This window comes from Oxyura jamaicensis, chromosome 4 (assembly GCF_011077185.1).
Source record: "Oxyura jamaicensis isolate SHBP4307 breed ruddy duck chromosome 4, BPBGC_Ojam_1.0, whole genome shotgun sequence".
NCBI classification, from domain to species: domain Eukaryota; kingdom Metazoa; phylum Chordata; class Aves; order Anseriformes; family Anatidae; genus Oxyura; species Oxyura jamaicensis.
The window spans coordinates 94,911,264-94,936,761 of NC_048896.1; the positions used below are offsets into that span (position 1 = coordinate 94,911,264).

Sequence of the window (25,498 nt, forward strand, 5' to 3'; positions counted from 1 at the left end):
AGCTGTACTGTAGCTCGGAAAGTAGTTGAAACACGTACCGAGGTGTGTATAAACAGCCTAGTGCAAGGCTGGCAGAGCTGCTGAGGCTTCTCGTGTGCTTCTGAAGCACCCGATGCCCATCATCGCAAATGGGAAGGCAAACAGGGACCGAGATTTGCATACAACCACGGATCTGGCCCTTCAGCGACCTGGAAGGCTTTGAAGGAAGCTCTATTTAATATTTCTATTTCTATTGAAGTATCTCCAAAGCATTTGAAGAACAACAGTACTAAGAGCTTGGGAGATGGGAGGATCTCTCTTTCCCACTTTACTTGGAAAGGGAAAAAAAGGCGCTTAGGAATTTATTTGCAGGATGAGGAGGTTCCAGATCCTTGAAGACTTTCTGATTGTTTGCAGCAGCCCTCTCTGGGGCTCTTCTCGCAGGGTCTCTGCCGGTCTGTGCTAGGACGGAAGGAGGATGGTTTTGGTTCTTTGGGATCATGTCACAGCGGGTTTAGTGGTCCTGAATCCCACTTCAGCAGGCAATCCGTGTAACCATTAAGTCAGCCTAAGTCATCGGTGTTTGCAGAGGGGTTATGTTAACAGAGCAGTCGGGGCTAGAAGGGGTGGCTCAGAAACACAGATGTAAATTCGTTCCACTCTGTTCTTACTGAATCTTAATATCAAGGGAGATGGTTTTAGATGTCCCCCAAAGCCTGCTCTTGTCACGCAGTGGTTGTCCACGGAGTTGTGCTTTCCACTGCAGGTTATTTAAGGGTACCGTAAGGGTACATTTGGATTCATAGAAAATCAATAGAAAAGGTTTCTTTTAGCTGTGATTCTTCCTTGCATCCACCCTTGGGAGCCCTGGGCACCGCAGTCCTGTCTGCACGCAGGTGAGGAGGGTGTCACAACATGGAAAGGTTTCTTCCTGATTTTTGGAGGCCGTGCCCGCACTGCTGCCTCCCGTCGTTTTTCCTCCCCAGCTGCCCCCCGACTGCATAAAGAAGATTGCAGCTCTGTGGTTCTGAGGTGAACCTGGCAGCCTGCTCTGGGCCCAGGAACAGGTATGTCTGTAGCGATACCCAGCAGCTAAGATGTGTTCTCCTCTCTTCTCCCGGTAAGAAACGAGGTTCAAATGACCGGGCATGGCTTAGGAATTGAGCTGAGCTCCGATGCCTCGCTTTCCTTTGCACAAAGCTCCAACCGGTAACTTTGTGGTTACCTCTTCCTTCTGGAAGATGTGTTCGAAGCACAGGTAGGAGCACATGAACGTATTTGCCAGTCTTGTCTTGTAAAAATGCATGGAAAATCTCAGGTGGGTAAAGAAGAGCACCCGAGGCTGAGGGCAGACGTTGCCGGCATGGCGTGGGTCCACAGGAGCTGGGCTGGGTGCCTGTGGCCGTGTTACCACGGGGGCCGTGCACCTTCCTGCAGGTCTGGGTCTGGGGGATCGCAGCTCCTTAGGGCACGCTGCCCCGGCACCCGCAGGAGCTTTATCTGGGTGTTGAGATGATGGTAAGAGCAGTGGGAGTGCTGGGCAGGTGACGCTGACAGATTGGACGAGCTGGAAATGAGCTGTGGGCTCGGCATTTACTGTGGCGCTTACGGCCGCACTGAAAACTCGTGGGCCACGGAGCTTTTGGAAGGGGAAACGTGCTGGCAGTGCTGTTTTTCCATTCGATCCGTACCCCTGTGTTGCAGTTGGCGACACGCTCCTGCCCCGTGCGAGCTGCTGTTGTTGATGTTCCTACAAATACGCTGGTGGCCGCGCTGTCATCCTCTCCCGCCCCCATCGGCCCCGTGGGGTTGCTCAGACCCATGTGCAGACCAGATTGGTCCTGTGCCGAGGAACATTTCGTAGGGCTTCTGAGGCCACGGAGTCCCTGCCGGAGAACATGGCCAAGCCCACTGGGAGCTGGCACCGTGCAGAACCAGAAAAAAAACGAGTCGTCCCGGTGCTCCCCACCGCTCCGGTCGCCAACCCCGAACTTCACCGATGCCGGAGGAAAACGAGGACGGTTGGTTGTGCTGGCTTCTGGTGTCGTTCTCCTCCACCCAACACTTTCCCTGGGATGCGGAGTAAAGTTTTGTTCCCTTCCCGTGTCCCTGGTGGAGAGCTTTCCCTCCCGCCGGCTTGGCTCGGGACGGTGCCGGTGACTCACGGAGCTCGCCGGGGGGGGGGGGGGGGGGTCACGGTCACACCTTGTGAAAAGCAGGTGCAGCCCCATTAACTCCAGGTGGAGGCATAACAGCTGAAACCGTATTGAATTCTGTTCTTCAGCTTCCCTTTCCAATCTCATACCGGGGCTAGATGGAAAAACTACCCCAAAGCAATTTTTCCCCCCCATTTATCATCAGCAGGTGGAGTTACCTCCAAAAGCGATGGCTCGATGGACCCGCATGTGGCCGAGGCACGAACACCAGCACCACACGTGTGCCAGTTGCTTCGGGGAGCTGGTGGAGGGGACTAAGAGAAGACCTCCCAGCTCAACGGAGAGGCACTTTTTTTTTTTTTTTTTTTAAAGGGTATATAAATCAAAATTGGAAGGGGCTGGAGGGAAGGTGTGAGATTTTTCTCGTGTTTTTTTTTTCAAGAGTTATGTTTTTTATCCTTAATAGATTTATAATATGCAGGTCCCTTTATTTGTTTCTATAAAATTAACTAGTAAATTTAAAATGGAAAAAAGCTAGTAATAGGAACCAGGCTATCTGTGCCAATGCTGAAATGTTGCTATATTTATGGAAGGTAGACAAGGGCATTTTGCCTTCTGCCAGGTTTTATGCCGGGGTGCCACATGTTGGAGGGTTATAAAACTTTTACTAACGAGAAGTTGGAGGAATGCTAACTTTCTAATTGCACTTTTTTTTGGTACAGGCTGCTGTTTATTTTGGTCTTTTAAAAAATGTGATTGTAATTCTGAAGTCTGCAAGTTTTAAACGCAGGCGAGCAGTGCCTAGTAACGTGGGATGGATATGGGACCTGGTGCTCAGAGCAAGGGCTTGGCAGAGCAGGCAGCTAACGTTCCCGTCTCTTGCTCTACTGAAGCTGGTTCTGACACCACGGAAAAACTCCTCAGCGTTTGAACCCTGCAAATTTCAGCACAGCAGTCCGGGCCCAGTCAATGGGGTTTCTGTCATTCGTGTGCCTGCTGAGCAAGGATTTCTTTACCGCTTCCCTAAAGCGACAGCGTGCTCCTGCTGGGGACCCATCGGTGGCTGCGGACCGGACCTCTGGAGTCGTGCGTGCGACTTCAGATATTCTTGGCCTTACGGTCCCTCAAAAAGCAGGTTGCTGGGCGAGGGCAATTGAATTAAGCGGATTAGTTCACTGTAAATGGTCAAAGAGGGATTAAAGTGCAGAAGAGCTTTTGTGGAAACTTCTGGGAGTCGCTTGGTGTGTGAGGGATTAAGCTGCTTTGTGCAGAGATGGGTAGTTTCCTATTCCAGATAATTTAAATGTGTCTTTCCCTCCCTCTCTTCTTTTTTCTCATTGTCATCTTTTTTTTTTGCTATTACTTCCATGCCGTTGGAAGTGTGGCAATGGTGAAATTGTTTGAAATTTCATTCTTTAAATCTAAACCATCATAAAGGGCCTTATGGGGATAAGAACGCCCTGGAAACTGGGCGTTTTCTTCTCCTTCTTGAATATTTTTAAAAAATGGATTTGAGGGGGGGAAAGCAGGATTAGGGCTTTGAAAAATGCCTTCAGGTTGGGCTCCTCTCTTTTCTGCCACATGTTCCTCTGAAGGAAATTTGTCACCAAAGCGTACTGCTGATTTATAAACCCCAATGATGACTTCAATGAATTCAGCTGAAATTCAACAGAAAACCCTTTTTCCAACCCTGTGTCTGCAGGCAAGATGGGCTCATGCAATACATCACGTCTCCTTTGACAGGTACTTCGGCCAAAAGTTTCAATCCAGAATCGTGGATTATTGTAATCCTTACGGAGGCATCGTAATGAAAGCAACCTGCCTGGAAAGCACGTGACGCTTGCGATGCCGTTAATGCTGCTGGAGGATGTTAAGACCCCGGCTCCCATTTCGGGTCCTTGCACGGAGATTTCCGAGGGGGAGCTTAGCACACGGCTTTCAAGATGTCTAGATCTGAAAAACCCCTCCTGGCCTGATGAAAGCGATACGGCTGCATTATGGTGATTGCACACAGAGTGAGATGGCAGGCTTCCGGGCCAGCAAAGTATTCTGTTACAATAAATTTCTGTATCAGCGGTCGAGTGATCACTTTTGAGCAGCCACAGGCTTACCACGGCTCCTCTTTTGCTTTGTGCTCTACTGGTAGTGAGTAATTGCAATGTAAAGGCACAGCATGCAAAATTAAAACATTATTCTATGGGATATGCATTTAATTTGCGTAAAAGCTTTATGCAAGATCATGCTTTCTGAATTTATAAGCAGAGTTTATGAAATAATATGTAACAGGACCCGAAGAAGCACGTTGGGATCTAGGCATGGCAGCGCTGAGCTTAGCAGAGATGTCAGGGACGGGCACGTTTGGGGTGAGAGAAAGAGGCTTCAAACAACCAAAACAACGGCGTGCCACAAGGGATGGTGCTGCGGCACGTCCGTTCGGACGAGCTGGAGGCTCTGGGGGTTGGAATGGCTGCGTATATTGTCTCTTATGAAACAAGCAGCAGAGAGCCAGCTGTAACACCCTCCCGTCTGCCAGCTGTGGCTGAGTCCTTGTTTGAGATGGAAATGTCAACGTTATTGAGGTCAAAGGCTCCCCTGCAGGACTGTTTTTCTGGTTGGGCCAACCAGTATGGATATTCCTAGCGAACTGGTGGCGTCACGCTGCAGCGGTGGTGCTGCTGACCTGCCCAGTGACTTGCAAAATAAACCTAAATAGGATAAAAAAGGTGGGGTTCTGCCCAGTGCCTGGCTACGTCTCATTTACGCTCATCTCTGTTGGCATGGAAGAAAACCGTACTGATAGGGGTGGGGTCCTGGCTCTGCGAGGGCAATGGCGGGGTTTTCTTTGAGTTGAACGGGGCCAGGATTGTGGCTGCGTGGGCTGAGCTCACGCAGGTTTTGGTCGTGTTGTCCCGGGATCCTCTGGAGCAGTTGAACGGGAGGTGAGCTGCGGGGAGAGGGAAGGGAGGTAAAGAAAATAAGAAGCTATGTAACACTTCTTTCACATCTTCGTTTCTGGCTCCTGTCGTACCAAAAAATGAACGGGATTATGGCCGAGGGAAGCGTTGGCTTTGAGAAGTTCTCTGCAGTTTCCCCGTTAGCCTTTAGAGGGCAGTTCACGTCCAGTAAATAACAGATTTAGGGACTTGCATGATTGCTCTGAGGTTTGAAAGCGATGAATATGGAATATTTTCTAATGTGTAATTTTAATGAATTCTGCAATAACTGCTAGAGCTTTAAAAAAACAAGTGCTATGTCAGCCTGAAGAAGCAAGGTGAGATCAACTTTTGATTCATACACAACAATTTGCAACCTTTCTAGTTTAAATGCTAAAAATTGTGATGGAGGCAAATGTTATTTATTGAGGTTGGGACAAAACTCTTGGGAACGTTCTATGGCAGAGGAGAATTATCCAATATTTGGAGTACAAAGTTTGTTTATGTGAAAAACAAACACATGCCAAGTGGGGTTTATGGACAGTAATGCTGTGCGATGAGTACGTAGCTCCCAAAATCTCGTCTCTAAATCCCTAAGCCTCGTGCCCAGCAGTCTTATCCCCGGTGAACAACTCCTTGGTAAAAAGTTGTTTGTCAACAGAAAGTTTCAGCGCGAGTTGAACAGCGTCAGAGGAATCTGCGTGAAACGAAGGAAGCCAAACGAAATATAAGCTCTTCGGTAAAGTGATCTTCAGTGAAACTTTTCATATGGGATTAAATACCCTGTGTAGTCAACATGCTTGGAGAAGCAGCAGCTATTTAATTCTGATTAATTAAAACCAGAAATAACACAATTACGTTCTTCTTTCTTCTACTACTACCCTAAAGCTCATGGATCATGGATAAAGCTCTGAAGTTTTCCTTGTAATGCCTCGTGCTCTGAAGCTGATGGCAGTCTGAGTGAGCCCCTTCAGCTTCCTACTGGGAAAACAATTCTCTGTCATAAAAACTAACCAAAATCAACAACCAACAACCAAGAAAATACCCCAAACCAGCATAGTAAGACCCTCAGGATACCCTTTAGTCCAAGAGGTTCTTCCCAGGCGTGACTGGAATTACAGAGCCCATCTGTAGCATGCACTCATCGGACATGTCCTTGAGCCTGTGGTGATGGGGAGCGCTCCGTTTGGCCGTCCCTTGCGGGGCTTTGCTGCCCTCACCCCTCCTGGCACGCCTAACCTTAATGTCCTGGTGCCGTGCACTGCATGGGAAGGGCACGGAGCTCAGCACCCGTACGGCTCCACGAACCTGCCTTTGGCTGCGTCGCAGAACTGATGAGTCCTTGGTGCCGACGCATTGGGTGGCGTTACCTGGAGCCACTGCCAAGAGCAAGGTGTCTGTCAACAGAGGGAAGCTAGAAGAGAAGATCCGTGCCTTTGCTTGAGCTGGTGGGAGGCTGCCCGCTGCTTTGATGCCGTTGAGGTTCAGCTGTGGCACCTGCAATCCCAGGTTGTCCTGAGTATGGCCAAGGATTGTTTCTGATTGTTTCTGTAGTGAGATCCTAAGGGTATCTTCTCAGCAGGTCTTCCCAGATCTAATTTAAGAGACGTGCAAGCTACCTTGCTTAAAAGCCCAAAGATGTTTTGTCCAGGACTCACGGCTCAGGGCTTTGTCCTCTTATTCAGATGGGTCTTTGTGTGTTCTGGGGTAATCGGGACCATCTCAGATAGGTGCTTTGAACATTACCGGTTTCTCAGAACCTTGAAAAAACCCAAACCAGGCCGATAAATGGAAACAAAAGCAGAATCTTGAAAGGAAACTTATCTCCACAACGCCTAACAAGGCCCAGAGAGAGGGTGTGTGAAACGGCAGCTTGGGAACTCCCACAGACAACAGAATAAAGGAGTTTAATCGGAGGCCAAGATATGGGGGTTAGCACTCCCTTAGCTGTATAACTTTTTGAGGGTCAGCGTGGTCAAGATAAGTGCAGAGCAGAGATCCAGGACCTGATGAGCGGTAGCCCTTGTTCTCCTTCCTGGCTGAGTGAGCAACCCTTCCTCCCTTCCCACTCCTAACACGTAAGACGACAATATCGGGCAGATTTTCTCAGTATACTACCGGTAGCTTCAAATGGCCTGGAAAAAAGAGTAAAACCACTCAGACGCTTTGGAATCGGCTTATGCAGACCTTTTGGTTCGCCTCAGTGTGGTTTATGAGAGTGTGCGAGGACCCAGTAGCGTGTCAGACCTCGGTCTCTGCGGGAGCAGGTCTGGATTTTCCCTGTTTGGTAGTTCCAGTGAAAAAAAAGCGATGACCTCGGCCATGCCGGGGTTGTTGGGGGGTGTGCTGAAACACATGCTTGCTTAGCATGGAGGGCACCTACGTCCGAGACTAGCTCCTGCCTGGCACATTGCCCCCCCTGACCCTAGGAGTGAGAGCCACCTGCTGTCACCATCACTGTGCTGCTCTCTCTTGGGCTTGGTTCGGGTGCGATGAGGCGAGCCAGAAGTTAAACCGAACCGTGGGGTTTTCGGCTCTCGCTTCGAGTCGTAATTAAGACTCGCCAAGGAGAGAGATGCCTCCTCGGTGCTGTATGAGAAGGCAGGATTTAAATAAATGATAATAAAAAAATCAGAGCGTGGTGTACGGGATTGCATGTAGCAGGGGATTGTGTATGAAGGCGATCGGAACCGGTTGAAAAGGAATTTTAAATTGTTGGGACGAGTTGAGCGGGGCCCTGAATCTGAACGGCGAGCAGGAAGCTCTTCGGGCTTGGCACCCGTTAACCAAAGCCGAGCTGTGGAGCTGTCAGGGCCATGCTCTTCAATGTGTTTGAAATACCTTGTACAACAGCGGTCCTCCTGCTGCTTTTGGGCTGCTTATCTGATTTTCCACTTCTCCCCTCTGTGTAAATGTGATAAATACTCTTTTTAATCGCATAACTGAGCTACTTTTGATGCCTGCGCGCGGATATCTTGTTCTCGAGGCTGGATCACACAGAAGCATAAATCAACACTTTGCTCTATAAAGGACTTCCTAAAAAATGCCTTTTTGTCTTTTATTGTACAGCTGACCTGGAGGACTTGCTTGCTTGAGTCCTTTTATCAACGCTGATGTGATAAAGTTCTTCTTAGAGCTCCTGGGAGAGGAGAGCACTCAAGTCTTGATCGCTCCTTTCCCCGAGTGCCGTACTGCAGGAGCTTCCCCAAAGCACTCCAGAGGCTGAACAGTCTTTATATAAAATGCTGAATTAACCAAGCTACTCTCTACAATGAACTCTGAGGATATAAATAACGCTGACCTTGCCTTACAGATAAGGAAAAGGAGCAGGAGTGTGGGGATGAGGATAAATCACTGGGTCAAAGCAAAAGCAAAAGGAGAATTGCTCGTCCATACTTGCACACTTGATGCTGAAAATTTATATTTGTGCAAATCTGATATTGGGGAATATTGTCACGAGATGGTTAGCACGGGGCGGGCTGAGGTCTGAGAGTTGTTTTTAGGGAAGGAGGAGAGGTGGAAGGTAGAAGCAAAGGCTTTGTAGGCTGCTGGGGAAGTGCAAACCCATTGAATGCTGCGTTTTCAAAGTTATTTTTCTAATGGCCAAGCAGCGAGTTAAAAAAAATAATCATGTTTTTGGGCCTCATTTCCTGTGCTGATGGTGAACTTTGTCAGACAAACCTCTGACAAATTGTTTTCTCTGATAACCAGTTAACACCAAGAAAGCAGATAGGCAAAAACTCTTATCATCTTGACAAGCGACTGGGTTTTAGTTAAAACTGAAAACAGAAGCTGTGTCAGCGTGTTGAGTTTACACCTTGCAATAATAATACATGCTTTTATCTGATCGGAGGGGGATTTTATAACTTTCAAATGGATCTTTGGCAGGGAGCCAGCCGTACTGTCATTTTTTATTAACTTTCTTTTTTCTTCCCCCGTAGCCAGTCTGCTTTTTGTAATATTGTTTAAGGAATATGTATCCCATTCCTAGGGATATTGTGAAACGATATTTTAAAGTTCTGTGTCTCAGTCCATTAGAGGGGTCTATAAAACAATCACAGCAGCAAACGTTCGGTAACTAATCAAAACCACCAAAGCTAACCACAGCGGTACTTCAATCCCTTTTAAATAATAAAACCTCTTCTGCTGTGCCTTATCTACTGTCTCATCAGGAAAGAGCTAATTAGATTCTTCTCAAAAGTAAATATTGTCAGTTCATTGGTGGGTGGAGGTGACGGGAGGTAAGACACGCTCGCTGTCAACATTGGCAAACCGAGGCAGAAAACAAGACAAAGTTGTAAAAAACCCTATAAAAAGCTACTCAAGTTTTAAAGGAGTTCGCTCCCGTGTAGGTGGTATCGCAGCCTTGCCTTGCGGGAACGTGGCTTCTGTAGGCAGAGCCTGGGGAGGGACGGGGTGGGATCTGGGGCTGTGGGTAAGGCAGCTCCTGGAGTTCTGGGCCACCACGTTTCACATCTCCTGTAGCACGGCCGGGCCGTGGGCTTGGTCCCTTGTGGTGGCTCACTTGAACACGATGCCTCGTGGGCATGGAGTTCTGCTCCAAAGCTCACAGTGGCATTGTCGGGATGGACTGGCAAATATCGAGGACCGGTATTTAGGGCTCTGGTATGGCAGGCTTGAATGTAAGACCCCCACAGCCGTGTAACGTAAGGTTGGGTGTGTGGTGGGGTGGGTGTGCAGGCGGTGTAAAAGAAGTGAATGGCTTGGGGGAACGTATGTAATAAAAAAAAAATAGAAGTGCTTTTCCCCCCTGTTCTTTTGATCCTCTGTTTCTCAAGGGACGGCAGTAGGAAGATCAACGTTTCCAGTTGCGTTTGGCCAACAAAGCCCACCAGCTTCTCATCTTGAGGTATCCTATACCGAGGGGCAGCCCCAGGTCCCTGTGGGGGGAAGGCTGTGGGTGGAAGGCTGTGTCTGCTTCTTGTGTCGGCCAGACCCGGGCCAGCACTGCTCTTAGGGGACTGGGATTTCGGCAGCAGCAGAGCAAAGCCGGCCGGCTGCCGTGCTCGGCACGCGAGTGGGTTTCAGCTCCGTGAACCTGATGCTGTGTTATTGCTGAACGTAACGTCGGCTACGAACAGGCTCTTGTTTTTTGACCTTTTTTATTGTCACGCTAAGCGGAGAGTTGAGAGATTGATAGTCTTGTATAATGGAGGTAATTTTACAGAATAATACAAAAATGCACTTGCTTTCATGTAAACCACACCAAAAGGTAGGGGGATTTTTTATTTTATTTTTATCCCTCGAGGGCTTTCCTCCTCCCCCATAGCCCCGGGTTCCTCCGTTTTCAGAGGGCACGCTGGAGTGTCGCCTCTGCTTTGATGTGGTTTCTAAAGTGTGCCTCTTCATTGGGCTCCCTACAGATGCCTTTATGTGAAACAGAACATTAAAATCCAAATGTGCCTGCTCCGCAGGTCGTTTTTCATCCTTTATGGGCAACGTCAAATATATTGCAGAGTTGTTCTGCTGCACCCCCGGCCCAGGAGGGAGAGGGCTCGGGAGGTGCAGGGAACGAGACGGGGGTGGGAGCGGGGGGTTCCTTGGCGGTTAAGCCCAAATTTCTCCTTAGTTGCTTCCTCTGGGCCTCTCCCCAGCTCTCTCTTTCTCTCAAGGTGAAACCGAAACCTCGGTGACTTCACCCAAGCCCGCCGAAGTTAAAGCAAATTTGATATTTCTCACTTCTAGGTCACTTCAGTCCATATTGTTTCCTGCCAGGAGCGGGGGTGGGGGAAATGCCCTACTGTTAATGGAAAAGCAATTACTGCTTTTTCTGGCACGTACGTCGTGTCGCTCCAGCGTCACACCTAGGTTATGGCTCTGCCTCGAGCGCGGCCACTCGCCGGTAGCGGCTGGGGTGCGGGCTGAACAGGCTGGGCTGCTGGGGGCTCTTTGGTTGAAGCCAGCTCAGTCTTCAAGATGAAAATTGCTGGGAAACCTTTTCTTATTTAGATTTTTTTTTCCAAATTCCTAGAAGTAAGTTGCCTTTGATAGGCTGGAAGGCTTTGAAGGCATCGGGAGTGTCTCTCTGGCTGCTTTTTGTGCACCTTTAGCTGGTGGGTCATGCACTCTTACTTTCCCAGTAGGTCCCTAGACTTTAAATAAGGTCAAAACGCTTCTCCTGATAAATTTTTAGCTCATGAACCAAACGAAAACTCTGCAAAATGCTAAATGCGGTGTTTGAATTTGGATGTTGAACTCTAGGTCTAGAGCAAAGGCTCTTCCTGGGACAGGTTTTCTTGGCTTTGGGGTTTTGATTCGGATCTGTTCTACTGGTCAATAGATGTTACTGTGCCCTCTGCTTGTGTGCACAGTTGGAGGACTCTAGTAATACCTCTTGCTTAAAAAGGGTTCGGGAGGAGAATGGGGAGCAAGATGAGGTGCCTTCTGAGAACATCTGCGGGGCCCTCTGTTGAGACGAATTCCCCGTTCAGCCTGAAGCGCTGGCAGTCGCATGCTCAGGGCTGAGACAGCGGAGTTCAGAGCTAACGGCAGCATCCTTCTGAGTGCTAGTCCGGATTTTTCTTCTCCCATGGCCACTTTTTCGTCTGTGATCTTGCTACGCCCTGTTTCACGATCTGTTTCAAGTTCAATGTTTTATGTAAAACTTTGCGTTTTCCCATTCTTTCATTTCTTCCCTTTCTAAAGGAAAAAAGATTACATAAATTTAAGAGATTTTAATGAGTACAGCGGGCTTGCTTTTGGTGCAGCTTGCAGTGGATTCAGTGTTATAACTTCATTACGCTTCAGTTGAGTAACTTATGTCATAACTGGGTGTATCTGAGAGGAAAATCGGGCCTCGGATCTCTTTGTTGTGTGGGCTTCAGAAGGACCAAGCGCTTATTCCCCTTTTTGAAGTCCTAATTCTCTTTATATGGTGTTGCAATGCCTTTCTATAGAGTTGTGCCTCTGAAGTTCGAGATTTCTAATGCAAAAAATACCCCTTTTTCCCAACTGCTTCAAGTATTGACGTTGCTAGCAAAATGAGTACCGAGCAGTGTTAGCACAGGCCTTTTCCTGTGGCTTTCTTGCAGAAATCCCTATTGTTGAGACTCATCCCTTAAGAGATCTCTTTAATATGCCTGCTTGGTAGTCCCGTTGCTTAGCCCTTACTTCTCTCGTAGCAGCGTTTGTAGTAACTTCAGCGCTACTACAGCTTTCCAACCACTAGAGGTCAAGATTGCGCTATCGCACGGCGCAGGGCTGCCCGTCGGGCAGTAACGCTTCGCTTCCTCGCTCGAGATCCTGGCTTAGCCGTGGCCAGTGTCAGATATTTACGTGTAATTTTATGATCAATTGCCGTGTTTGGCAATTAAGCTGAAGCCGATCGCGCGTGCAGGCATGCGCAGTGTGAAGGACGCTTTGCCTTGCGGAACGGTGGAGCCCGGTGGATTTTGCAAGGATGGAGATATCCGCGCCGTGCTTGTTTTTAATATTCTTCAGATCTAGGAGCTGCACAAGTTGTCTGGCCCTGGGGTGTTTCTTCCCAGGGAGGGATTCAAAAGAGAGCTGAGCTGAGAGCGGCTGTCAAAATAAAACTCACTCATAAATTCTTTTTGTGGGCTATTAATACTTCTAAGTGTTCACACGGAAATCATTCTGAAGGTTTGCACTCTAGATGGAGACTTCTACTTTATGCAGTTCAGGTAGCAAAAGTAATTAGCGCTTTTTCGGGGGGTTCCTTGCTTCTGATCTCCACTCCTAGCATGGTTGTTTGCATTGCCCGAGTTGCCTTCTGAGCTGGTAGACTTTTGTGCGCGTACGTGCCTTCGCTATTGCCGTCCCTTGGTATCCTTGAAAACGTACCCCTCTTGATTTAGATTTTCTAACCCTTTTATTCTTTCATAACACTGTTGCAAAACCCGCGCATAATCCAAGAGCCTAGTGTTTCGTCCAAGGTGGTTTTGCTGACACCAGTATCTGCAGTACAGTTTCTGGTATTTCTTCTCCCTTCTGAAGTCGGGCTGCGGCGCTACCGTGGGGCAGGGCACGGTGCCTCTTGCCACGTCGTTTCTCTCTTGTTGTGTGGGAGCAATGAAACGCTCGGATGCAGGTTTGGTTAGAATTGTAAGGGAATTGGTAAAAATACAGTTGATAATAATGACTGAAAAGAATATATTTGCTCATTCCTTCTGAAAAAGAAACACGTGCTATCCAAAGGAACTTTTTCAGAGGGAGATCTGGATGATTTCCATACATCTTTCTTCGCATATATAAAAAATTACAGAAAAATATGGGAGAGTTCCTATAAATCGCGTGTATGGATCTGTATAGATTTCAGGTTTTCAGAGCTTTTAGTTTCTAGCTAGAGCAGAGCATAAGCTCCCATGTGCAGAACCACTGCGTTTGCTGGCCAGGACTTTTCCCCGTGTCTGGGACATGATTTGGCACTTGGAGCGAGAGCAGCGGCTCTGCGCCGTCCCCCCTTCCTGCACTCGCGTTTGAAGCTCTCGTTCAACTCTTGGACAATGGGGGCTAAACAATTTGTCCTGTCGAATATTGTGCTCGGTAACAATGAGGAAACCGAGCGAGTTTTTGCAGCAACCTCTGCTGCAAACAAAGCCCGAAGCCCCAGGAATGTGTGCTCGCGGCGGTCCGAGGGAGCCGCACCGCGTCCACGCGTTTTGTGCGGTGAATCGCGGCGCTTCTCCCAGCGAGGGAATTTTTTGGTCAAATACCTTTTACAGATCGTTCTGTAAATCAGCAGCGTACAATTAAGATCTCCTGGGGTACCACAAAAATGCTTTCAGGAACCTCTGGGGTCCAGATGTGGAATGTTTTGTGCTGACACGGGTTGAAAAGAGGAACAAATCCAACGGTTAAGTACGTCCTTTAATTTAGCCTGTGACAGTCACCACATGGCCTATGGGCTAATATTTCTGCATCTGTGCTGTAAATAGATCAATATGGCAGTATGATGGGTTTGGCGTTTTGATTTGTGAAGAGTCAGAATATTGTTTGTATTGTTGCATAATCCCTGGAATGGTTTTGAAATTAATCTTCTGTTTCTTTGGAATATCTGGGTTAGGAAAAAACATACCATTTCGGAGTTCCATTAAGTGTGTGTTTTATTTTGTCTCATTTGTCGTATTTCATGACTGATTGCATCTTTTGGCTGAAAAATAAATACGAGGATGCTATCGTAAAACTTGAAATCTGCTTCTTTTTTTTTTTTTCTAGGCACAGCAGCAAAGAAACCTGGACAATATTGTATCACAGCACCCCAGGATAAGCGGGGGAAAAAAGTCCAAGAAAGAAGGCTGCGCAAGCTCAGATTTGGAGGTAAAGACCACTAGCCCCATGTCTGAGCAGGATTCGGGTATCCTGGATGTTGAAGATGAGGATGAGGATGAAGAGGTAACTGTATACCATCAAACCCAGGAGATGGACAGCTCGGGGGTGATCAGTAGTGTCTCAGTGCTTGCACCTAGCTCAGCATTTCGTGTCCCCACGCAGCGCAGAGATGCAGAGTAGGCTGCAGAGCACGGGTGCCTTTCAGTATTGGGTTAATTCAATGAATTCTGTGATTCTATTTGTTTCACACTTGTCCTTACCCTTGTTAGCAGACTCAGCAGAGATGTCATGTGTGGCAGGAGAGCAGAACAGCCCCTGCGTTCTGTCCTCCTGCTCCCAGGTTGCCTTTCTGTGGCCTTTGCTCACCTGGGAGCTCAGTTTCTTTTTATCCTGAACCCTTCGTTTGCAAGAAGATGAATTCCTACGTAGTTCATGAGATGTTTGGCCTCCTCTGTGAGCAGATGCGCACTTGAGAAGAATTGTGTTGGGATGGGATTATTTGAGATGCAATTATAATTCCTTGGTGTGTTTCTGTTGCTGCTTCCTCGGGCTGCCCGTTTCTTTTATGCAACAATTTCCGATGCCTCCGCAGTCACTGCACGATGCCCGTACCTTTCCTGGTTACATGTGAAGCATCTCTCTGACCACTTTGGTTCTCCTTTCCTCCTGAGCTGGAGGGTAATGGATGTAGTGGAGCATCTGGGACTCGTGCTGCTTAAAATGCAGGAGTCCTGTCGCTCTGTTTCAGGAAATCAGCGCAGAGATACCGATGGGGAGTGTGCTGAGCTTCTTGGTGCCTTCTCTCTTTCTCATCCTGCACTCTTGCCCTGACCCTTTCAGCAAGTTCCATCTGCCACGCTGGATGCTTTTGCCCTTATTGCCGAATCCCCTGTTTTGTCGGGAGAATGATGTTCTCAATAGCAACCTGTCACTCTTTGGGCTCGTGTGTGTTGCCCTGAGCAAAAAGGACGAAGAACAAGCTTCAGATGTCTGCAGTAGCATGGATCGCCTGAGTGGTTCAGTGCTCATGGCCTGCCTTTTTCCCAGAGGTTTGATCTGTTCCTTCCTCTTCATCTCTGTGGCACTTCCCCAGCAGACAAGGAGGCCGCTTGCTCACAGGACCTGGCGGTGGGGTGCTGCTCAGCCCCTGTGCCCTGCTCTGAAACCACCCGGCTGTGGGATTTCCCCTGCATCAAAAGGGAAATAGAGCCCAAGAAAAATTAGGGGAAAGGGCATGGTTTTGCAAAAGAGGCACTGATTTGAGTCGGTATATTTTGGTATTGCCTTGTTTAAAAAATAGAAAGTCTGTCTGGCCCTTGATCGTCCTGGACCTCGGTGGTTGCTGTTCCATCACACGCTAAAAATCTCCCACTTGCCGTGGGTGCTCAGAACCAGGGACTGTGTGAGACGCGGTACTTGGCATGTGCCAGGCTTGAGCCCCCTGGGACCGGAGAGGCACAGCATTAAGGAGGGAAGGTCTTCGAGTCATAATTTGTATAGCACGGCTGGGAGAAGCCTCCTGACTAACGCTGCGGGGCTACCTTGTCCCCACGCTGAGGGCATCCCGTCTCGCAGTGCGGGGAAAGCCAGGCCGGCGGCGAGCAAACGGGCTGGGTGCGGGTGGGATGTGGCTACCAGGGGGCTACCAGCAGGATCTACCGGGGGGCTACCAGCCAGGAGAGCCCCGGTGGCGGCGGGGCCGGAGCTGCTGTCCGTGGTGATGAAACGAGATGGGCGGCGGCAGCACCGTGAGTCCGCTCAGCTCCGGCTCCCGGCACGGTGGCGGTGCCTGCAGAGCCGCCAGCAGAGACGTCTGGCTCTTCCCCAGGTTCCTAACTCCCTGGGGTCATCTCCTCCTCACAAAGAAAGTTGTTTGTTTGTTTGTTTATTTTATTATTATTTTATTTTAGTGCAAAGGATCTCTGGAAGTGGATGCCTAAATCTCAAGGGGCGCCACGCGTGGTGTGCCAGGGGGTGGCCGCAGGCAGCAGCTGAGCACCCACCTGGCTGCTCGCCCCCTTCCCCGACCCCGCAGGCAGGATGGGGGAGCTGGGCTGAAGGGCAAAAGAGCAGAGCTTGTGTCTCAGCTGTAAAGAGAGTTCAATAAGCAAAGGGAAGAAAGAAACCCTGCAGTTGAGGCAAAGGTGATCACTGACCATGTCCCGCCAAAAGATGGATGCCCAGGCAGTCTCCAAGCAATGGCTACTTTCTGAGGGGTAAAAAAAAAACACAAAAACACACAAAAAGCAACCACCAGCCCCACAACTCCCCCTTCCACGCCTGTTTCATTTGAGCACGATATTCTGGGATAGGAGACATCTCTCTGGGCAGTTTGGGGTAGGTGTCCCAGCCTGGTGGCCAGCCCCAGCCCGCTTGGTGCGGGGCAGAGTGAGAAACGACGGGGGTTTTGCCGCTGTGTAAGCAACGGTTAAAATACCTCTGTGTTATCAGAGCTGGTTTGGCCATGGATCGTAACCACAGCGCTGTACGGGCTGTGCTCTGCAATGTCGAAAATTAACTCCATCCCAGCCCAAACTAGTACGGGTGTAAAATCCTAATGCCAGGGTTTTTTTGTAGGGCTCCCCTGTGGTGGCTGCCCAGTGTCAGTGCTGTTTCTGGTGGCTGATTCTTACACCCAGCTTTCCATCTTCCAGCATGACCCCTTCTCCTGATTATCTCTGTGTAGTGACAGCGAGGCAGAGTTAGAATACAGTTAAGGCAAAGTTTGAGGCTCCAAAGTTGATTCCTGATTTTAGTGGCCTAAAATTGTTAGTGGTAAATGTCCTGAACGCAGGAGAACCGCGTCCCGTTTGCTGTCCAGCCGTGCTCTGAGCCTGGAGGGACACAACTGCTGAAAGGGTGCACGTGTTGTTTGCTGTGCTCTGCCCCTCACCGAAGCTTTTGCTTCTCAAGAGAATGTGGAATACTGCTGACAGGAAAACCCAGAGAAAGCAAAGACAGCGCCTTGAAGAGTGAGCTCAGCAGCCAAGTAAAGAAATGAGCCCGAAGCATCCGAAGAGCACACTGGTGGCTTTCGCTCCTGACCTGACACAGCCAAAAAAAAAAACAGCTGCAGGTTTTGGTTAGGAAGACAGTCAGTGGTGGCTGGGGAGGGAAGGATGAAGGGAGCATGCACCTACTCCTGTCCAGGACTGAAAGCGGGAAGAACCTAGAAGGTGTTTCTGATTAAGGTTTTGGCAGGAGAGCTCCCGATCCTGGTCTCTAGGCCAGCCAACTCTGGAAAAAGTGGGTTTCATACAATATTTTTTTTTCCTTTAGGAAATATCAGAGGCCCTTCAGCAGGCTGTGATAAGTTGTCCACATGGGGTAGATGAAGTGTTGCAGGGATCTCACAGCTCCTTGTGCATATACGGAGCGATCCCTCCATTCACGTAGCAGAATTTAGAGGAAAAGGATCAAAAGGGACAAAAAGCAAAAGAGTTCTGCTTATCCTGCTGCAAGTATGGTTGTGTAGATCCCTCTCTCTCTCGGGGTGGCACAGGGGAGCTCTGCCAGCCACGTTCAGGAGGAGCAATCGGAGGCGTGGTGCTCGGCTCCGTTCGAGGGCTGCGTTTTGGAGATGTCGCAGCCCAGACGTGGCCCACGCGAGCGCAGGCACCCTGCGGGGTGGGAGCTGGCACCGTGATCAGAGCAAGAGCGTGGGCAGAGCTGGAGAGTGAGCAGGGAGAAGACTCAAACTGAGTTTTTATGAAAGTCAAGTGGCGGGAGGAGGATCAGCGTTTCACACTGAGCAGCTCCACGGGCTGTTCTGTCTGTGCCAGCCGCTCCCTTTGTACTAAAAAGCATCCAGAAAACTACAAAGCTCATCCAGATCCTTCTCATTTCCAGTGCCTTCTCCTCTGTGATCCTGGTGAGTGCATCAGGACAAACTCGCCTGCATTCTGCCTCACGTCTTCTTGTCCCCAGAAAGGCTGGCCAGGTGTCTGCCAAGTGGTCGGGTAGAAGTGGACTCCCTGGTGCTCCTCTGGGGGAGAGGGGAGGCTTTAAGGACGGACATTGCACGGCAGAATAACAGCCCCTGGACTCCTCTTGAAGAGCAAATCAACAAACTCCAGACGAGGGAGTGTGGCACTGAGGACATCAGCAGGTGTGAGGTGTAGCCAAAACTCGTCATGCTCCTGGCATTCGTTCAGGTGGACCTGGCTGCAGGAATCGGTTGTAATTCTCTCGGTGAATGTCCTCGATTTCTTACCAAGTTCTGGGAGCTGGAACAGGGACCCCGGAGAGTTCTCTTGACGTTCCCTGATAAATGGCTGTGTCAGGTGCCATCAGCCGCCAACTTCTGTTTGCTTCCACGAGTAATTACACACAAAAAAACCATCTTGGACACGGAGAGAAACCCTTCTATTTCCAGACAGAGCTGTCTGCCTGCTGTCTATAACGTCAGCCTGGGTGAGATCCGTCTGCAGGGCGCTGTGGCTGCTTCCAGTGTTACACAGTCTGAGCATCCTCTGGACCGTGCGAAGACAAGCAGTTTTTTGCCTAGGGTTAGGACGTGGCACGCACTGGGGCAGTCGGAGGACACCGAGCCCACGCAACGCGTAGCAGGTCTAAAGCACGGCTGGTTCTGGTCAGCAAGGGATCGAAAAGCTGCCAGTGGCCAGAGATGAGGTGAGGTTTATTGAAGGTGCACAGAACCAACCTTTTGTTCTGCAGTTAAGGTTTGCTGTTTAAGGTGAGCGGGCACTTTCTACGCTGAAAAAAAACTGTGGGTATCATATGAAGAGACTCAACCTGCTAAATATCCTTTGCTGGACTTCCACCCTTGTGGCTGCACCCTTAAACCCTTGTGCTTGAGTCAGTGGTTCGTCATTGAATGATCCATCAGCAGTTCATAAACACTTCTCTTGGATTCCTTCTATTCAGGTCTGGATTCTTTAGTCCTTGCTGAAAGAAGAGCAAATATACGTGTGCTTTGTGTCTTTCAATCAGAAAGTAACAGGATCCGAGATTCACACCTCTGTATAAAGCCAGACCAGAGCATCCCTCACCTCTGGGACAGGCTCGCGACGATGTCGGCTGCAGATGAGCGCCGAAAGCTTGGCTTTTAATGGGTTAAACTCGCTACAGTCAGTGTTCAACCCAAATGAAAGAGTTCTTGCAGCAAGAGAGGGTTTGGCTGTTTACAGAGACTGACAGGTCTGCCTGCGCTCCCAGTACCGGGAACGTGCTGGATGCAGAATTTGGGAGTGAGGTTTGTGGGGCCGGTGTTTGCGGAACGGGAAAATTCTGGACAAGATGAATAAATTCTTTGTTCTGCAAATTAAAAGGAAAAAAAAAAAAAAAAGACGAGGCAGAAGTGGAGATGTCAGGGGAGTAATCAGTTCTGTTGTTGAGGGGGCTTCTAGTTCTCATCGCCGAGTTTCCAGAAGCAAAGGTTTGTTTATTTTATTTGAATGCCGGTAACGCCGCGTTGGCTAAGGAAACGGAATCGCTGCTGACGGGGACGTGCTCAGTCTGAACGATTCGATACGTCCGTGTGTCCCTCGTGCTGGGTGCTGCTGGAAGCTGCCTGGGGTTCCAAGCAGGAAAGGGGATTTCGGTTAGGAAAGCTGTAAACGTGCCCTGCTGCTGCAGAAGCAACCAGCTCACACTGGGAACATGCTGAGCTTCCAGGGAGAAAATGTGTTCCCATGTTCTGTGTGTTGTAGGGCTGCTTTTCCTTAAGAGCTGCATCGTAGGTTTATACTCTGCAAAATCTTAGCACAGGTTTTGCTCTTTTTAATGCATCCACGTCTGATGGCTCTCTAACTAGAGGAGGACTTATTGATGTCTCAGATATTAGCTCTGCAGAACAGTCCGGCGTATTTTTTTGTGAGCGTGTGTGTGGGCTTAAAAGTTTTTACAGAAGATCAGAGGCTGTGAAACTGTTGCAGTCTGCTTTGAAAGCATTTCTCTGGGGGAGTAGGCTCCGTTTTTGGCAATACCCTGATTTCACAAATCTTTATCAAAAATATTTCTCTGTGGACCATGTTCAGCTGGTGCCCCGAATCCAAGAGGAGTGAAAACGTTTGATCCTGAATTCAAATTCACAGGAAAACATCTCCTGCTTTGATGATGTTGTGAAGGGATGACAGATTGCTCCTCCCTCACAAGAGCACAGGGTGGACTTGGGGCCGTCCGGGCCGGCTTCCCCACGCTGCTGGTGGTCACCAGAGGATGGCTGGGCCGAGCGCGTACCGGTGCTCCTCTGCCTGCTTTAGCCAGCTCTGGTTCTGCCATCGAGGACTTGTGAGCCAGAGCTGGCCCAGGATTCAGCTGCAGCCCTGCTGGGACGGTTCAACGGGCAGGTTCTGCTTGGGAAGAGTCACAGAGGCAATGTCAGCCCTGTCCCCTGCTCAGGAACCTTCCCAGTTCCTGGGCAGCCAACTTCCCAGCTGTAAGAGGTGCTCAGGAGGCACGACGGAGGGCTTCGTGCCCGGGAGACAAGGGAAGCCCAGCAAGATGTGAGCCAAACCCCAAGAAAGCTGTTGGCCGCCTTGTCCCCAGTGAGCCAGCCCACTGCTTCCCCTCCCTGCCCTCCTGCGTCACCACCGCTCGGGAACTGTGCAGTTTTGGGGTCTGGGAGTGATGCTGGTGGTGCGGGACGGGATGCCCCCCTGCCCCATCACCAGCGATTTATCCCACTCTTAGCAAGAACCTACACAGAGTTTCTTTGTCCAGAGGGGATTCCTTACCACTGCCACTCTGGCATTGTACAGGAGGCTTTTTAACAAAATCCCCGGCTTTCCCTTTCCAGACCACAACTCCTGCACTCCCCTGCTTGGAGCCATTGCCTTAGATGAGGACCGCTCGCCCCAGGCGCTTTGGGCAGCGTTGATTGCGGCTTGCACGTCCTCATCCAGCTAGAAGCTTCTCTGCTTCATCCTACCTCCTTCTTAGCAGAAGTGCCTCTTAAGTAATTAAAAATAAACATGTTTCCCAGGCCTGTCCATTGGCCCCTTTCATCTTTCTCCCCTTTTTTCCACCGCATGTCAACAGAACACTCCTCTCCTCTCTGGATTTTGGGGGAGAAGGAGGTTTGCTTTAGCTTTATGCCGTGGCCAACAAGCTTAATGTTCTGTTGGCTCGAACAGCTCCAAAGGACACAAGCTTCTTGTATGCAAATTTTTCCTCTGATCTTCCTCTCCCCCTCCCTCTCTCCATCCCACCCTTCAAAAATTCACTTCCTTGTCCCTCTGCAAGGCTCACTGTTGCTGTTGAAAGGCAGTGGAGTCTGTGTGGCTTGTTCTTTTAAAAAAGAAAAGAAAAAAAAAAAAGAATCTGTGTTTTTAAAGAAATCAAACTAGAAATGTAGAAAAGAAATTATTTTTTTGGTCATGTTGCCTAGGTACCAGAATAGCTTGTGCCAGGATGCTTAACTTGTATTTAAGCCTATGGTCCAAATGAAATCTCTGCTGAGCTGACTAACGGTGCGATGCGATTTCCTAGGGAAGTGGAATCAGAGCAAGAGTGAAGTGAATATTTCCTACCGTGAGAAACTTTAAAAAAATGTACAGTTATGTAGACAGACAGCAATAATGACTAGTTGTCACATCCCTGAAATCTCGGTGTCTCTGTCAGCCGTGCACACGTGCGGGCTGCGCGTAGCTCCCCGTGATACGTCGGACTTGCACGTTGCTTCCAAGTTTCACGCTGACCTCCTGCTGTCTTTCAGGTGCCTGGGGCCCAGGATCTGGTGGACTTCTCGCCTGTGTACCGATGCCTGCACATCTACTCCGTCCTGGTAAGTGAATCCGTGCTGCGTGCGAGCCTGGGGCTGCCGCTTCGGATTAAACAAGAAGTTGGAGAGCTGCTCCTTGTGTCGCTGCTGCCTGGAAGGAAGTGGTTGCGCAGCGTGAATGAGTGTGCACCTAGCTAGGAAGCGCCTTACCTGGCGTGGAAAGGAGGCCAGTGCCTGCAGAGCTGGACTGATTCGGGTAAAAACCACACAGTTACTTCATACAGGCCACAGAAATATGAAGGGATGTTTGCTGCAGCTATTGCAGGCCTTGGGTTTCTCACAGGCCAGAAGCATATTTCTTGGTCACACAGTTTTCCTGGAAGAGTTCTCCTTTGACCACAGAAACTTCGTTTTTCAATGATTTTAAAGAAATTGCTTTTTGCACTTAAAAGTAGTTTGTCACCCTTGAAACATGGCTGGCGAGGGCCAGATGTGCTGCTGTCCTACCAAATCTACAGTTTCACTGTGTCACTTCCAGTTTCCCCAATATTTAGGCTTTTTCTCTGTTGCGTGCACAGCAAAATATGGTTAAACTGAAGGTGTTCTGCTTGTGTTTGATAGCTGGCCATGCAGTGCCGTGCTAGAAAGTGCTAGCTCCGAGCATTGCTGTGGTCTTGGGAACTTGTCAGGAGAGCTCGCAGCGCTGCGGGCACGGATTCTCCCAGGAATTCCAAATACGTTTTCACATTTCTGTTTATTTGCTTAAAACAAGGGCAGACCAGATGACCTTTTGTAGCTTGCACTTCAACTTCTAATTTCTAAGATGCCCTCAGCAGCGTATGAGTCTTGCAGCCTGCAAGTCTACCAACCGAGGGAACCTGTGCTCTCCACCACGGGCAATGACGTCTGCTGCAGAGAGCGAGCTTTCGGAGCGCTCCGCTCCTGCGGTTGAGCAATCTGAATCCCAGGCAGTACATGAAAGGAGTACTCTGTTAGCAGCTTTCCTCCCTTTCCACAGTGGAGCCAGGCTTGAGAGAGAATTGTTTTTTAAGGCACTTCTAAAGCCAGGCTCTCCAGCAATACATACAAATGAATTTGCAAAAGGAAAAGAATTGTCATAAAAAACATTTATATAAAATCTTTTTGTGCCCTCATCTGTTAATAATTATGTAATTTGGCTACGTTGCCATGATCTTCTGGTGGAATGAAAAAGTTAACCTCCCCAAAATGTGTTACTCTGTTTATCTTGGACAAAACCTCCTGCTCAGAAACGGCGTTGGAAGCCCGGTTCAGGGAGTGTGCTAATTGAAGATTACAACTGGGCTGAAATGCTTGGTGGATTTCAAAGTGTCACTTTATTTGGAGAAACTTCAGTGAAGAATATGTATAATGAAAACAGGCTCCGAAATCCTATTTGTGTAGCTTACACGCAGTTTTTCACTGCAAGGTTATACGGCTGCCTATTTATGCATAAAGCTATTATGGGAAGGATGAGGAGTTCTCACTGATGGGTATTGCAGTTGTTTTGTGTGGTGGAAATTGTCTTTTTTTCTGCAGTTTTGTGGGCTCGGGGCTCGGAGGGGCACTGGGTTTTCTTGTCCTGTTGCTTTACTTTTCTGACTTGGGTAGTAATTGGCTCTGCGGTCCTCTCAAGTATGTTAGGGACGAGCTGCTTCCAGAAACCAGGCTTCGTGGCCAGTGCTCTGCAGCAGATCTGGGTTTGATCGTCTTCTGCTGGAGCTAGGAGGGCTGCACTGCACCTGGGCATGGCCAGGCTCAGGGGTTTCATGCCAGGGGGTTCCCATCCCCTGTCCTGTGCCGAGATCATTTGATCCTTCTGCTCCTACTCTCTCTCCTTTTTCAGTCAAAAGCCCCACTAATAAGGGAAAAATAAAAAAAAAGGCAGAGCTCTGAAGGTGTACTGGTAAGACAGGAGCAAGAGAAGAAGGTAACTAACCCTAGGAAAGGCTCCTGAAAAGAGCCCTGCCCTCTTTCTGACCCGTGATTGAATCCCGCGCTGGCTTTCTAGGCCCAACTGGAGTTGAACAATGTCAAAGATCCAGCAAACGTCGAGGGAAACGGCCACATCAGTGTCAGACGGAAGGATCATAATGTAATAGTTACCAAAAAATCCTAATATTTGTCATTTACAATAGTGTTATCTAAATGCTTGGCCTGCAGTTAAAAAGGCCCACGTTGAATAAACATTGAGATATTTATTATTTTTAGTGAAATCGACCTTCCAGTCACCTCGGTTTTATGGCTGTGCTGCTTATAAATTCCCAAAGGATTATTTGAAAAATCCTACTCATATCTGCCAGCCTTATCAGCAGGGCAGAAGTTCACATATTGTAACACGAGGTCAGCCTTCGGTCATGGTCTTACAGACGGGGCCAGGCACCTGTAAATCCTTCCTTCAGCAACCAAGGCGAAGTACAATATCAAACAGGCAAGGAGACTTTTCCAGGAAGCGCTGAACTTTCTCAGGAAGGGCAGAGGAGGGGGAAAGAAAGTGAACAAGGGTCAGGCGGTGGTTAATTGAGAGCCGGGCCTTGGCGCGGCCGCGGCAGCGGGAGGACAGGCCCCGATGGGATGCTTTATGGGACTATTCATCGGCGATTCCTTTTCGTGTGGGAAATGGCCCGGCTGGCGGTGTCTTGAGGAACAAATGGGCGTAGGTGACGCTTTGAGTCTTTGCAGTTATGGAACAAAACATCGCAAACATCACAAGTGCGTGTGTGTGCGCGTCGGGCTTGCGGTTGTGTATCTGGAGAAGCAAACAAGGCCGCCGTGGGTAATAGCTGCAAGTTCCCCTTTGCCTTCCTGACTTCGGTCTCAGGCGGTTGGGTTTGTCCCTTAACAACAGGTCCTTACCCTGATGGTGGTTTCTGCATGCGACAAACATGCTTTGAATTGCATGAAGAAAGGCTTTTTGGGTGACCGGTACGGTTTCAAGTTGGTATGAATCTGTAAACATTAAACAACCTTGGCATTTCAGTGGGCATCCTGGTGATACTAGAAAAACATATCCTGCCCGTTTCCCAGGAGGAAAAAAAGCTGGAGCCGAGGCCACAGTGATTGTCCAGAAGCCAGGAGCATCGTGTGAAAGAGTAAGAGGGGGAGGCAGCTCCCCGGTGCCTGTCCCGAGCTCTTTGGTCACTTGGCCAAAGTTGGGGTCTGGTTTTAGGGTGTCTTAAACCCCGAAACCCGCGTAGTTTCTGTTCAACAGCAACGTGCTATTTAAGGACATGCATCTCGAGTGTGGTTAGGCTGCTGGGCTGTTGGTATCAGGTACACCTTTTCTTTGAGTTAATAGAGAAGTTTGTTGAGAATGGTAATATTATTATATAAAGAAGAAACAGGAATATTTCAGTGGAGTGATTTTCCCATTGACATTTTTTATCTTTTATGTTGTCTTTGACCAAAGTCTATGT

General features: G+C 49.0%; 1 protein-coding gene across 13 annotated transcripts in view; it reads left to right on the forward strand.

The window, feature by feature from the left end:
- EXOC6B (exocyst complex component 6B) overlaps positions 1-25,498 on the forward strand; it is a 274,926-nt gene that overhangs the window by 112,708 nt on the left and 136,720 nt on the right. For 11 of the 13 annotated variants that reach the window (XM_035324205.1, XM_035324197.1, XM_035324199.1 and 8 more), the window contains 2 exons: positions 14,267-14,443; positions 22,059-22,127. In XM_035324205.1, coding sequence (XP_035180096.1) covers positions 14,267-14,443; positions 22,059-22,127 — 246 coding nt within the window. The remainder of the gene's footprint in view (positions 1-14,266; positions 14,444-22,058; positions 22,128-25,498) is intronic. The other 2 variants (XM_035324203.1, XM_035324206.1) reach the window with 1 other exon arrangement.